Here is a 13,104-nt window from a genome sequence, read left to right as displayed (position 1 = left end):
TTCTCAGGGACTTAGTTTTCACAGGAACTTTCCTCAGGAGGTGGGAACATAGCTCCCAGAAGCTCCCAGCTTATCGTGTCATCAAAGTGGCTCTTTTGCTTTTCCCTTCCTGCCAGTTTGAAAAATTCCATAGCAGATCTCTGATTGGTCCAATAAGGGTTGCATGCCAACCTCTGGGCCAGAGGACCAGCATTGCCACTGATTGATTGATTCGTAGGCCCAGCAGAACACATAGGCTGGGGGTGGGTGGGTAGGGACTATTTTCCATAAGAATTGGAGAAAGAAGCTTTCCCTAGTAAAGAAACCCAGCTCTAACTATGCCCTTCAGATGAGAGAAGCCCCATGGGGTTGCATAGCCTTGAGGCTGGAAAGGAAGGTCTACACTTAAGAAACCCTGCCCTGGAGGGTACAATCTACTGTTAATTGAGGTGGGAATGCTAGAGGATGAGCAGATTTAGGTAGAGAAATTGTTCAATTGGTCCCTGCGCTATTTTCAGCTATGTAGGAAACTTGATAGTTTGCTGATTTAAAAAATTATACATACACATTTTTTGTGGTGCTGGGGATAGAACCCAGGACTTGTGTGTGGCAGGAAAGCACTCTGCCACTGAACTGCACTCCTAACAAGTTTTGTGGTTCTTCTACCCAGGCTGAATTTCCATTTGAATTAGAAACCTGGTACTTAGCAGCACTTTTCTCCTCAAAACTCTTTGGCTCTTCTATGTGATTTGAGCCTCACCAGTCAAAATGATGTATATTTCAGAGTCTGTTATATACAAAGCATTATAGTGGGGTCTTTATACATGTTCACGTTATGTAATTTAACCATTAGAGCAATCCTTGAAGCATATTACATGGGAAAAGGAAACTGAGGTAAGTGATAAGAAATTTGGCTCAAATACAGGTTTGTCTGATTTATTTAATTTATTATTATTATTTGGTCCTGGGGAATTGAACCCAGGGTGCTTTACCACTGGGCTATATCTCAGTCTTTTAAAATTTTTAAATTTTAAGATAGGGTCTTACTAAATTGCTTCAGGCCTCACTAAATCGCTGAGACTGGCCTCTAACTTATGATCCTCCTGTCTCAGCCTCCTCTGTTGCTGGGATTACAGGAATGCACCACCAAGCCCAGCCAAGTCTGTCTGATATAAAAGGTGAGGCTCTTCCTATTACCTTACACTGCTCCTTTATTTAATGTTACTGTTAATAATATTAATATTACTATTAATAATGTTGAACTTTTATCACTGTTGTTAGGTACTATATTAAGCACTTTAGATGAAATACCTCATTCAGTCTTAAAAGTATTATCTTCAATTGATCACTGGAAGAACTAAGGCTTGAGGTTCTGTAACTAGTAAGTGAGGATGCCAGCATTTCTGTCAGGTTCTCTTAGGACTAAAGACCAAATCTATAAACACTATTTTCTATTGCTTGCAGCTCCGGAGTAAAGCTTATGTAACAGAGTTCCAAGCCAGCTCTTGCTGACATGCTTCCCTTTAGTAGTTTACTACATGGTAAAATCGTAAAGCTGGTGGCAGTTTCCTCTCACAATCTTCAGTGCTTTCTTTTCCTTCCCCTTGATTTTTTTTTGGAGCGAGGGTGGATACCAAGAATTTAACTCAGAGGCACTTTACCACTGAGCTACATCACCAGTCCTTTTTTTAAAAAACTAATTTTTAAAAAATTTACAAATAATTTTATTTTATTTTATTTTATTTTTGAGACAGGGTTTTGCTAAGTTGCTGAAGGTCTTGCTAACTTTCTAAGGCTGGTCTCAAACTTGGAATTCTCCTGCCTCAGCTTCCCAAGTTGCTGGGATTACAGGCAGGTGCGACTGTGCTCTGCTCTTTCCAATTTTAAGGAAAATCAAAAATTTTTTGAAAAAAAAAATTTTGGGGAGAAAGGAAAATCAATTCAGTTCCAAGGTTGGGGTCTTCTTTTAAAGACATCATTAAAACAGTTCCAGTATGGATAAACTACAAAGCCAACTGAATGGATGACTTCTCATTGTCATATTGTCTAAAAACTTAATTTTCTCATAAACAACATTTCTTTTTTTACCAAAGTTTCCTGCTATGTTGAAATATAAAGATCTTCAGGTTACCTTTATTTTTGGAGAATTTCAGTCTGAATTATGTAACTGGTTGGATGTGGTCTTTTTAAGTAAGTAATAGCAGCATAAAAAGCCCTCAGGTCAATCAGCATATTTGTGCTGCCTAGTTGAGTAAGTAAGCATTCATTGGTTTAACTCCTGTTTTTTTTTTTTTTTTTTTTTTTTGTTTGTTTATTTGTTTGTTTTTGTATTGGGAATTGAACCAGGGGTGCTTTACCACTGAACTACATCCACATTTTTTTTTTTTTTTTTTTTTTTGAGACAGCCTCCACTAAATTGCAGAGGCTGGGCTTGAATTTGTGATCCTCCTGCCTCAGCTGCCTGAGTTGCTGGGATTACTGGCATGTGGCCACCACACCACATGCTGGTCTCAGACTTGCGATCCTCCTGCCTCAGGCTTTCGAATCACTGGGATTATAGGTGGCACACACCTATAATCAATGCTTGGCTATATTTTTATTGAAAAGAGCAAAAGTGTTATGAAGAGTTAAAATTCATTAATATTTATTTTATGGGTTATTTTGGAAAAAGTTTTCTGCATGCTCACTTTAATAGTTTGGGTCAGAGGAAGGTGATAACAAGACATGCTTGACATTAAAAATTTTCGCAGTAGCTGGGTTTGAGGATAGCAGGTTCAAAGCCAGCCTCAGCAATTTAGCAAGGCTGTAAGCAATCTAGTGAGACCCTGTCTCAAAATTAAAAATGACCTCTTCCTCAAATGGTACTGGGAGAATTAGAAATCCATATGTAGCAGAAGGAAATTGAACCCCTCTCTCTCACTTTGTACAAAACTCAACTCAAAGTGGATCAAGGACCTAGGCATTAGACCAGAGACTTAGGCCTAGTAGAAGAAAATGTAGGCCCAACTTTCCATCATGTTGGCTTAGGAACCAACTTCCTCAACAAAACTACTAAAGCACAGGAAGTAAAATCAAGAATCAATAAATGGGATAGTGTCAAACTAAAAAGTTTCTTCACAGCAAAGGAAACAATCAAGAATGTGAACAGAATGAATCAAACATCATTACCCTATGTAAATGTATGATTATGCAAATGGTATGCTGTTACTCCATGTACAAACAGAAACAACATGTATCCCATTTGTTTACAATAAAAATAAATTAAAAGAAAAAAGAATGTGAACAGAGAGCCTACAGAATGGGAGAAAATCTTTGTCACCTGCACCTCAGATAGAGCATTAATCTCCAGGATATATTAAGAACTTAAAAAACATAACACCAGAAAAACCAAATAATCCAATCAATAAATGGGCAAAGGAACTGAACAGGCACTTCACAGAAGAAATACAAATGGTCAACAAATATATGAAAAAATGTTCAACATCTCTAGTAGTTAGAAAAATGCAAATTAAAACTACACTGAGATTTTATCTCATTTGGTCAAAATGACAATCATCAAGAATACAAGTAACCATAAATGTTGATGAGGATGTGGGGGAAAAGGCACACTCCTACATTGCTGGTGGGACTACAAATTGGTGCAACCATTCTGGAAAGCAATATGGAGATTCCTCAGAAAACTTGGAATGGAACCACCGTTTGACCCAGTTATCCCACTCCTCAGTATATACCCAAAGGACTTAAAATCAGCATACAATAGTGACACAGCCACATCAATGTTTATAAAGCAGCTCAGTTCACAATAGCTGAGCTACAGAGCCAACCTACGTGCCCTTCATCAGGTGAATGGATAAAGAAAAGGTGATATATATACACAGTGGAATAGTACTCAGTCATAAAGAAGAATGAAATTATGGCATTTGTTGGTAAATGGATGGAACTGGAGACTGTCATGCTCAGTGAAATAAACCAATCTCATAAAACCAAAGGCTGAATGTTCTCTCTGATGCTAACACACAGTAAGGGTTGGGGGAGAATAGAAATTTATTGGATCAGACAAAGGGGAATGAAGGGAAGGGAGAAAGAATGGGAATGGGAAAGACAGAAGAATGAATTGGACATAACTCTCCTATGCTCATGTATGAATACACAACCTGTGTAGCTCCACATTGCACTCAACCACAAGAATGGGATCTGATGAGAATAAGTTATACTCCATTTATGTATAATATGTCAAAATTTGCTCTACTGTCATGTATATCTAAAAAGAACAAATAAAAAATAAATATTAAATATGAAAGTTTAAAAAAGGGCTGGAAATGTGGCTCAGTGTTTAAGCACTCTTGGTTTCAGTCCCTGGTACCAAAAAAAAAAAAAAAAAAAAATCCACACTACACTCTTATTTAATGGTCATTAATTCATGTACTTTATTTATTCATTAATTATCAACAAATGCTTTTTTTTGGAGATGAATAAGATGCGTGCCTTATTCATGAACTTCCCTAATCGAGCTGTTTACAGACTTCCATTTGCCTTCTTGATAAATACTGTGAGTGTGGGTTAAAATTTCTAAAGAGACTGGCTCTCAGATCTTGTACTCGCTGAAAGTTGTGTGTATTCACACACACAAACACATACACACATATATTTTTCTTAAGTATTTCGGGAAATAAATGTGTTGTCTTTGATGGGAGGAGTAGATTACTAGAGTCAAGTGACAACATTAAACATGCTTGACAGTCCCGGGGGAAAGAGTTCTCTATAGTACTATGACATTTCGTGAGAATTTGTAATATTGGTGCAAAGACTATCGATCTAGGTAGTTTTTCCAAACTTTGTATCTGCAAACACATGTAATTTTCTGAGCTTACGTGACTATGCAAGTATAAAGGCTATCTAGTTTCCTGAAAGAAAATACTACTCTAAATTATTGAATCCGTAACGCAGGCATAATCTTTGAAATCACGGGATTGTTTCTAGACAGAAAAATAGGGAATTTATCTTCCCAATTGTGGTACAGTACCTGGAAAAGCGCAACTAGGCGCGCCGCATATAATTTAAAAAGCCCCCTGGTCGATTCCAAGGTATTGAGCTGCCTTACCTGAGGTTAAGTCCAAACCCGAGGAACAGGATTTGAGAACTCGCTGCCGGAACGTTTCTGTTGCAGCACCTCGTCCCCAGCCGGGGCTCTTTCGCGAGGGACCGCCGCGGCTAGGTGCCTGTTGGTAGGAACCCACTTGGCGACCGGTCTTGGGGGTCCTTGGAGGTGATACCTGAAGCAGAGTCGCTAGAGTCAGTAGTTAGAGGAGACACCATGGACGATCAGGGCTGCCCTCGGTGTAAGACCACCAAATACCGGAACCCCTCCCTGAAGCTGATGGTGAACGTGTGCGGACACACTCTGTGAGTCTGGCGGCGGTGCATTCGTTGGGGGAGAGACTCTGGGTGGGAGGAGAATACGGGGAGATGTTCGGCCTTGGCTCCAAAAAGTAAAGGGCGTCATTAATTTCAACACTGAGGAGAAAAAATGGGAAAAGAGAGCGGTTGTGTCTTTAAATGGCCTGTAACCGCTGGCCTGAAGCGGCTCTGGCCTGCTTTGACCTGCGGTCCTCCCTACCCCGCAGCTGGTGAAAGTGTGTTGTCAGCTGGGCTCTAGTTATATCCCTGGTTAAAAGTGTGGGGAATAGGAGTGTTTAATTTCATAAGAAATTAAAAGATAAAAGATAAAAGATGCTATAGAAACTTATAATCACTGATCTATATTGCTGCCATAGATTGTATGAGTAAATTTGACAACTTTGTAAGTTCACTTGTTCTGATAGATTCAGTTGGACATTAATCACTAGAAGGAAGAAAATGTAGACTCTTGGAAGTTATTTTTGGATATAAAGTAATGGCTGACTTTGAGTGTAAATTATATGCCAGGAATGGTTCTGAGCCCTTACCATGAATTATCTGAATTGTTTCAACGACCTCATGAGGTAGGTATTGATAGCTCACAGGAAAGGAAAACCAAGATCTGAGCAAGGTCCCTAGTTAAGTGGGTTCTGTGAGATCTGGAGCACACTAAGTATGATAACTAAGTGTCCATTTTGGTGGAGTGGTGGTGGTAAAAGGAGTGAGGTTGAGTTTGTATTTTTTTGTTTTTGAGTTTGTATTTTGAAGAATTAAGTGCAGGAATTGGTCCATGGTGTTCTGTCAGGTTTTCGTCAAATGTGGTTCAGTAAAGGTGGTTCTGAAAACACTCACACACACACACACACACGTTGGGATTTAAGGTGCTGTGTAATGGTGAGCACATATTCCTGTATTTTCTCTGACAGGTTTCTTTCTTATTCCTTTAAAATTTTTTTTTTTTTTTTTTTTTTTTTTTTGGTCGATGCTGCATGCCAAAGCCAGGCCTTGCCATGGTAGGCAAGCTCTCTACTGCAGAGCCACAACTCAAGCCATTACTAAGAGTTCTTTTTCTTTGCTTTCTTTTTTATTTTGTATTTTGGTAATGGAGATTGAACCCCGAGGCCTTTTACCACTGAGCCACATCCCAGCCCTTTTTATTTTTCATTTCGAGATAGGGTTTCACTAAGTTGCTGAGAACTTCACTGAGCTGCTGACACTGGCTTGGAACTTGTGATCCTCCTACCTCAGTCTCCCAAATTGCTGGGATTACAGGCATGCACCACTGAATGAGAGTGGGGGGATAATCTACAGTATGGCAGACAATGTCATTAGGTATGCATAAACTGCATGACAGCTGTATTTTGTTATAATGGGGGTTTTAATTTGGTTCCCCTTTCTAACCTTTATTTTCCTTTGTTTTATATAGTATTGGTAGCTGTGAGAATAGTTTAAGATCAGAAATACAGTAAAAGTAATCAAGTGGTATGCATGGAAAAGGGAAGTGAGGCAAACACTGTAGATAGACTATTAGGTTTTTAGAAAAGTTTTGTTCAACTTTTCTCTATATTCTTGTGCCAAGAGCTAAAGGAAAGGGAGTTTGCTTTTTTGAATGGGTACTAAGTGTAATTTTCTGGCCAAGTAGAAATTAACCAGTCAGGAAGATTAAGGGATTTCAGTTAAGAAAAGACATTTTTACTGGACAATTAGAAAATAATAGTTTAAATTAGAAATTGCTTTTGTTGTATCCTTGTTAAGTAGAGAGAGGGAAAGGAAGCAGAGATGGGGAGAGAGAGAACTGAAAGCCACAAAACGTTTCAAAACCTAGTGACAGAAGTGACTTACTACCATTATTTCTACTGTGGAGTGTGTGTGTGTGTGTGTGTGTGTTGATGTCAGGGATGGAATCCAGGGCCTTGAGCATGCTAAGCATCTGCTTTACCACTGAACTAAGCCCATCCTCTTCTGTAGATGTTCAGAGACGGGTTTGCTGAGGGTGAGGACTAACGATGCCTACCCTACCTAGCCTTACCCAGCGTGCTTACTTAGTCATCAGAGATGGAGCTCTGAAGGCACGGATCTAATTTTATTTAGGGTTGCACAGGACATATATAGACACATTATCCAATCAGGTTAACACACTTGTTAAAGTATAATAGAGTCAGTCTATAGGTGAACTATACATTGAGGGTCGAGGTAGTACAAACAAACCAAGAATGCCTAAGCAATTCTGCCCAGAAACAGGTCTGAGACAAAGGACTGGGGGATGGCAAGTTCCAGCACACAGCATGAGGCAAGGCAGCATGGGTGAGCTCACATCACAGCTTGCTGGGATGCTTGACAGAATGAGGCCTCCCCTTAGCTCCTAGCTCAGCCTCAACAGCTGCAAAGACCTTCATTCCATGGCAAGTCTTTACCATTACCTCAGTTTCTCTGTCCAGACTGTTTGGCTTACTTAGACCATGGTGTCAGTGACTGCTGTCAGATAAGCTTGAGGAATGTTCCCTACACTCTTCTGCTGCATTTTGTTACACTGACTAACCTTGTTAAAGCATGAGGGTATTTACACACAAGTATAAATATCATGAGGCAGGGGCAAGTCAGTCCGTCTTGAAGACTGGCTTCTGCATGATTTTGTTAACTTATTTTTTTGTTCAGGTCTTCAAGTAGCAAAAGACATTTTAGGAGGCAAGTGATAAAGTGAGATAGAAAGTGTAAGATTTTGGAAAGACTAATTAGAAATACTGTTTATGGAAAACATACAGGAGTGGGAAGGAGAGAAGAGAAAATAAAGAGATAAGACATTATGGAAATACTTTTCTCCCTTAGTTTCTAGCAATTAAAGAAGTATATTCCTTTATGTGTGAGACAGTTCACCAAACCCTCAAATGAACTGACTATATGCACATAGAAGGTTGGATTTAATTTTTTTTTTTTTCAACCTAAGGATGTATCATTTGCAGAAAAGAGTAATTTTTTTTTTCATTATCATGCTCACCTATTTCAAGAAATAGGCCTTCCCTAGAATTCTGAAGGCTTATTGAGTTAAAGCCAATTATTGAATTCTTGTTTAACTACAGTCTTCAGTAATTTAATTTCTGCTCCAGCTATTCTTGGCAAAAGTTATCTCTGGAAACTATACATGCATCTAATTTTACTAAATATATATATTTTTCATTTTAAATATATATGAAAGACACAAAGTGGTAAACAAAATCATGTACCTACCATTCTGAAAGTTAGTATTTTGTCATATTTATTTAAAGTCATTGTCTTTCTTCCTTTTTTTTCTCTGCCCCTGTTTCCCATTCCCCCCTTATGTATTGATGATACTGAATAGTTTATGCTGGAGTTATCCTTGAAGAACCTGAGTTTTGCTTATTGCATCCTTGGGTATTTTTTAATGTGTTCCTCTGTCTTCTGTATTTCTTCTAAATTGTTAGTTATATTTAGAAGTTTATCAGATTAAGATTCAGTTTATTTGTTGGTAGTAGTTAATTGGTATTAATTCATTCTTTTCAACTAATATTTAGTCCCTTTGTGCATATTAGGAAACAGAACCCCTTCAGAAACATTTGGAAAGGGCACTCGTCTGAGGTGATTGTTTTTGATTGACTGCTTTTTATCTCTTTACTATAGTTCACATTTATCTGTATATTTTATTTTTTTCTGGTACTGGGAATGGAATCCACAGAGGTGCTTCACTATTGAGCTACATTCCCAGACTTTTTTTATTTTGAGACGGAAGCTGGCTAAGTTGCTTAGAGCCTCACTAAGTTGATGAGATGGTACTCAAACTTGTAATCCTCCTGCCTCAGCCTTGAAAGTTGCTGGAATTATAGGTGGAATTACAGGGCATGCACCACCACACCCATTGTTTAATACTTTTAAATTGTAGATGGTGCATTATAGAGAGTCTGGATTTTATCTTTTTTGTGAAGAATATTGATTTTTAAAAAATTCTAGATAGTTCAATTTCAGATGACCCCCAAATTATCACAGTATGACTTATGATTTTTTTGACTTTGCAGTAGTAGGGTGAAAACCTTCAGTGAAACTGTACTTTGAGTTTTGATCTTTTCCTTGACTAGTGATATGTGATATGATACTCTCTTGAATTGCTGGGTGGCAGCAGCAAGCAGCAGCTCCCAGTCAGCCATCGCAGTGGTTGAGAACCTACTCTACAGCATCATGTGTTGCTAAAGCTATGAGTCCAGTAGGTTAGATGTATCAAACAATTGCATTTTTTATCATAAATATATGTAGTTTATTATGTCAATTATATCTCAGGCTATTAAAGAGCTGGGCACAGTAGCACATGCCTGTTACCCCAGATCCTCAGTAGGCTGAGACAGGAGGATCACTTGAGCTCAGGAATTTGAGGCCAGCTTGGGCAACTTAACTAGTCCCTCAAACTGCAGCAAGAACTACTCATGGACATACTGACTGAGATCACAGTGTACATGCACCTGCTGGAAAAGCTCAACCCTGAGAACCGAATAAACGCATTTCTTTCTTTTTTTTTTTTTTTTGGCGGTGCTGGGGATCGAACTCAGGGACTTGTTTTTGCAGTGCAAGCACTCTACCGACTGAGCTATCTCCCCATCCCAAATAAACACATTTTTGACAGCATTTATTGACTGATGGTATTTTAAAAGGATGGTGGGTTTATTGAGACATAACCTCATCATGAGTTGAGGAGCATCAGTACTGGCAGAGTACCTTGAACATGTGTAGGTTTTGTTTTACTCTGCTAGAATGATCTGCGGAGTACCTATTAAGTTTCCTTCCTTTAGTGCAACTCAACTTCCAAACTTTTAATCTTTTTTTTTTACTGCTGCTAGGGATTAAATGCAGGATCTCATGCATGCTAGGACCTCAGCACTCTACCACTGAGCTGTATCTCCAACCTGAAACTTATAATTTTAATCCCTTGCAAAACTTGTTGGGACTTGATTTTGTGTTTTGTTAGGGTAAGTCTAGAGTAAGTCTTAGACTACGATGTGGATGTTGCCTTGGTTGAGGCATTTTTGGTATCTCATTTTGTTATCTCTGATCATGTTAATGTGGTTTTTCTGCTCTGGCGGGTAGGAACTCTGAAACTCAGTACTCCTTAACTTCTAGTATGAATTTCTCTCTCAGACACTCTTAAGGCTTGATTGGTTTTAACTTTCTCAAATCCTTGGCCAGGAACTTATTTGGATCCCCACACATATCACTTCTCTGCCTAGTGAATTTTAATCACAGCAATCACCTTGAACTCTGATCTCTGCTCTTTCAGTTAAGGACAACTGCTGTGCCTTTCTTAAACTTTTTTTTTGCTGGGCCATGGTCATGGAAGTTGTCCCCAGGTAGAAAACTGAGGCATTGTAGGACTTATATTGCGAGTTTTTTTTTTTTTTTCTTTTCTTTATTGGCATTATTGGGAATACATCCAGGGCCTCAAGCATGCTATGCAATCCCTTATCACTGACCTACACCCTCAGTCCCATGAGTTGCCCATCTTTCAGGGGTGGTCTTGTACCGTTTGTTGTCTAATGCCTCTGTAAACAATTGTCTTATATATTTTGTTTGTTTCATGGTTGCTCATTGTGGGAATGCTAGTCTGGCATGAGTTCATCATATTTGTTCAGAAAAGTTAGTCTTATATTAAGTCAATTATTTCTTCCTGTGGCCTTGCAGATTTTCTCAATTCTTTGTATACATGTATCCTTTTCTTTTTAACCTCAAAGTTGGCAGTTGCTTGTATCCCCTTAGTATCTCTTTTGTTGTAGTTCTGATTACCTTTTTACTGTGTCAGCTCCTTCCTGAATACTTTCCTAAAAATTTTTTAAAAATGGAGTATTTTGAAGTCGATTAGCGATATGTGCAGAATAGCTCATATCTTCCAAATGGTAATTACAATGAAGATCTCCAAGTATTTCTGAAGGAGATGAGTTTTGCTTTTATTACAGAAGAGTTGGGGTCCCATGTATTTTAATAGTTCAGATTGAGAAGTTGAAAGAATACTGAATTATTAGTTAGAAAATCCAGTTTTTAGTTTTGCCTTAGACTAGAAGTTTTAGGCTATCCATTTAACTTCAACTTGTTTATAATAAATAATTTACAGCCTCCTTCAGACTCTTAACATTTGGGTAACTAGAGATAGAAATCAGGGGTGCTTTATCTTTAAGCTACATCACTCTCTTTTTATTTTCATTTTAAGACAGGATCTTACTAAGTTACTGAGGCTAGTCCCAAATTTGTTATCCTCTTGCCTCAGCCTCTGTGATTATAGGACTAACTGTGATTATAGGAGTTTGCCACTGCACCCAGATAAATTTTAATAACTTAATAGCTATTGAGAAATTCATTGTAGTCAGTAACTTTAGTCTTTCCTTTGACCATATACCATTAATAAAACCCATAAGAATTGAAGTTTTTCTTATCAACCATAATTGTTCTTTCCCAATATTCATAGAATATGAATACTTCATTATGGATTGATTATTTTATGACTGTGCTATGTGTATTTTTTTATATGACTCAGAGTGACTCTTAGCATGTTTTTAGTCTTTAAAATGCAGTGTTAGGTCTGGGGTTAAAGTACGTACGTAGCATGAACAAGACCCTGGATTCAATCCCCAGCACATCAAAAAAGGAAAAAAAAAAATGCGGTATGATAAATATACTAATTTCATTTCCTTTCTTATTGAGTGTAACTTTATAGTTATAGCCCTTTAAAAGTGGTTATAAAATATTTCATCATTATGTTATTTATAGTGTTCCTTTTTTGTTTATATATAGCTCTATTTCAACTCCATTGTACTCCTTATCTACAATGGAAATCCTTTTTAAAGATTTATTTCATATTTAGTTATGTGCTGCATCCCTATAAGATAATAATGGAGCTGAAAAATTCCTGTCATCTAATGACATCATAAATGTCATGATGTCAGCACAAAAGAACTGTTTGAGTTGACACTGGTGTAAATAAATCTGCTGTGCTGCCAGTCATTTAAAGTATAGCATATATAGTTATGTGTAGTCCACATACTTGACAGCAATAACAAATGTTATTGGTTTATATTTTTATTATTATTTTAGATTATATGTTTTCTACTTATAAAAATATTTAAAATAATGTGCCATGTTGTGCCAGCAGCAGCCTCATATATCTCCTTTATTGTATTTCTCTCTCTCTCTCTCTTTTTTTTTTTTTGGTACCAGGGATTGAACTTAGGGGTGCCTAACAATTGAGTCACATCCCCAGCCCTTTTATTTTTTATTTTGAGATATGTTCTCCCTAAGTTGCTGAGACTGGCCTTGAACTTGCCTTCCACCTGCCTCAGCCTCCAGAGTTGCTCTGTGCCTGGTTTGCTGTATTCTTGATTGCATCAAGAGGCCATGTCCAGTGATTGACCCATACCATCTAGGTTTGTGCAAATGTTCTCTATGGTGTCAACCCAGGGATGAAATAATCTAACATTTCTTAGAACATATCCTTGTCATTAAGCAATATATCTAGTTTTCTGTTTTAGAGGAAATTTTTATGAGGTATCAGAAAGTTTCATAGGATCTTTGCCTTCATGGACACTCTTTAGAATTTCTCTCCCTGTAAATTATATTACCATTTGTGTCCCAAGATTCAAACAAGTAATATGAAACTATTTATTATATCTTAAAGATTATTTGTTAAAATACAAATTATTTTATTGTGTAAGAATGTAAAACAATAGCACATTAGTTTCT

At 37.7% G+C, this 13,104-nt stretch overlaps 1 protein-coding gene across 1 annotated transcript in view; it reads left to right on the top strand.

Annotated features, from left to right (window-relative positions):
• The first annotated feature begins 5,170 nt into the window (after positions 1 to 5,170).
• MNAT1 (MNAT1 component of CDK activating kinase) overlaps positions 5,171 to 13,104 on the top strand; it is a 240,167-nt gene continuing 232,233 nt past the window's right edge. Inside the window, exon 1 of the mRNA XM_079125841.1 lies at positions 5,171 to 5,382. Within this exon, the coding sequence (XP_078981967.1) occupies positions 5,294 to 5,382 (89 nt within the window). The 5' untranslated portion in view covers positions 5,171 to 5,293. The remainder of the gene's footprint in view (positions 5,383 to 13,104) is intronic.

Source organism: Sciurus vulgaris (assembly GCF_902686455.1).
Source record: "Sciurus vulgaris genome assembly, chromosome: 2".
Taxonomy (NCBI): domain Eukaryota; kingdom Metazoa; phylum Chordata; class Mammalia; order Rodentia; family Sciuridae; genus Sciurus; species Sciurus vulgaris.
Note: the sequence above shows the minus strand (reverse complement) of the source record. Positions and strands in the feature narration are given on the sequence as shown.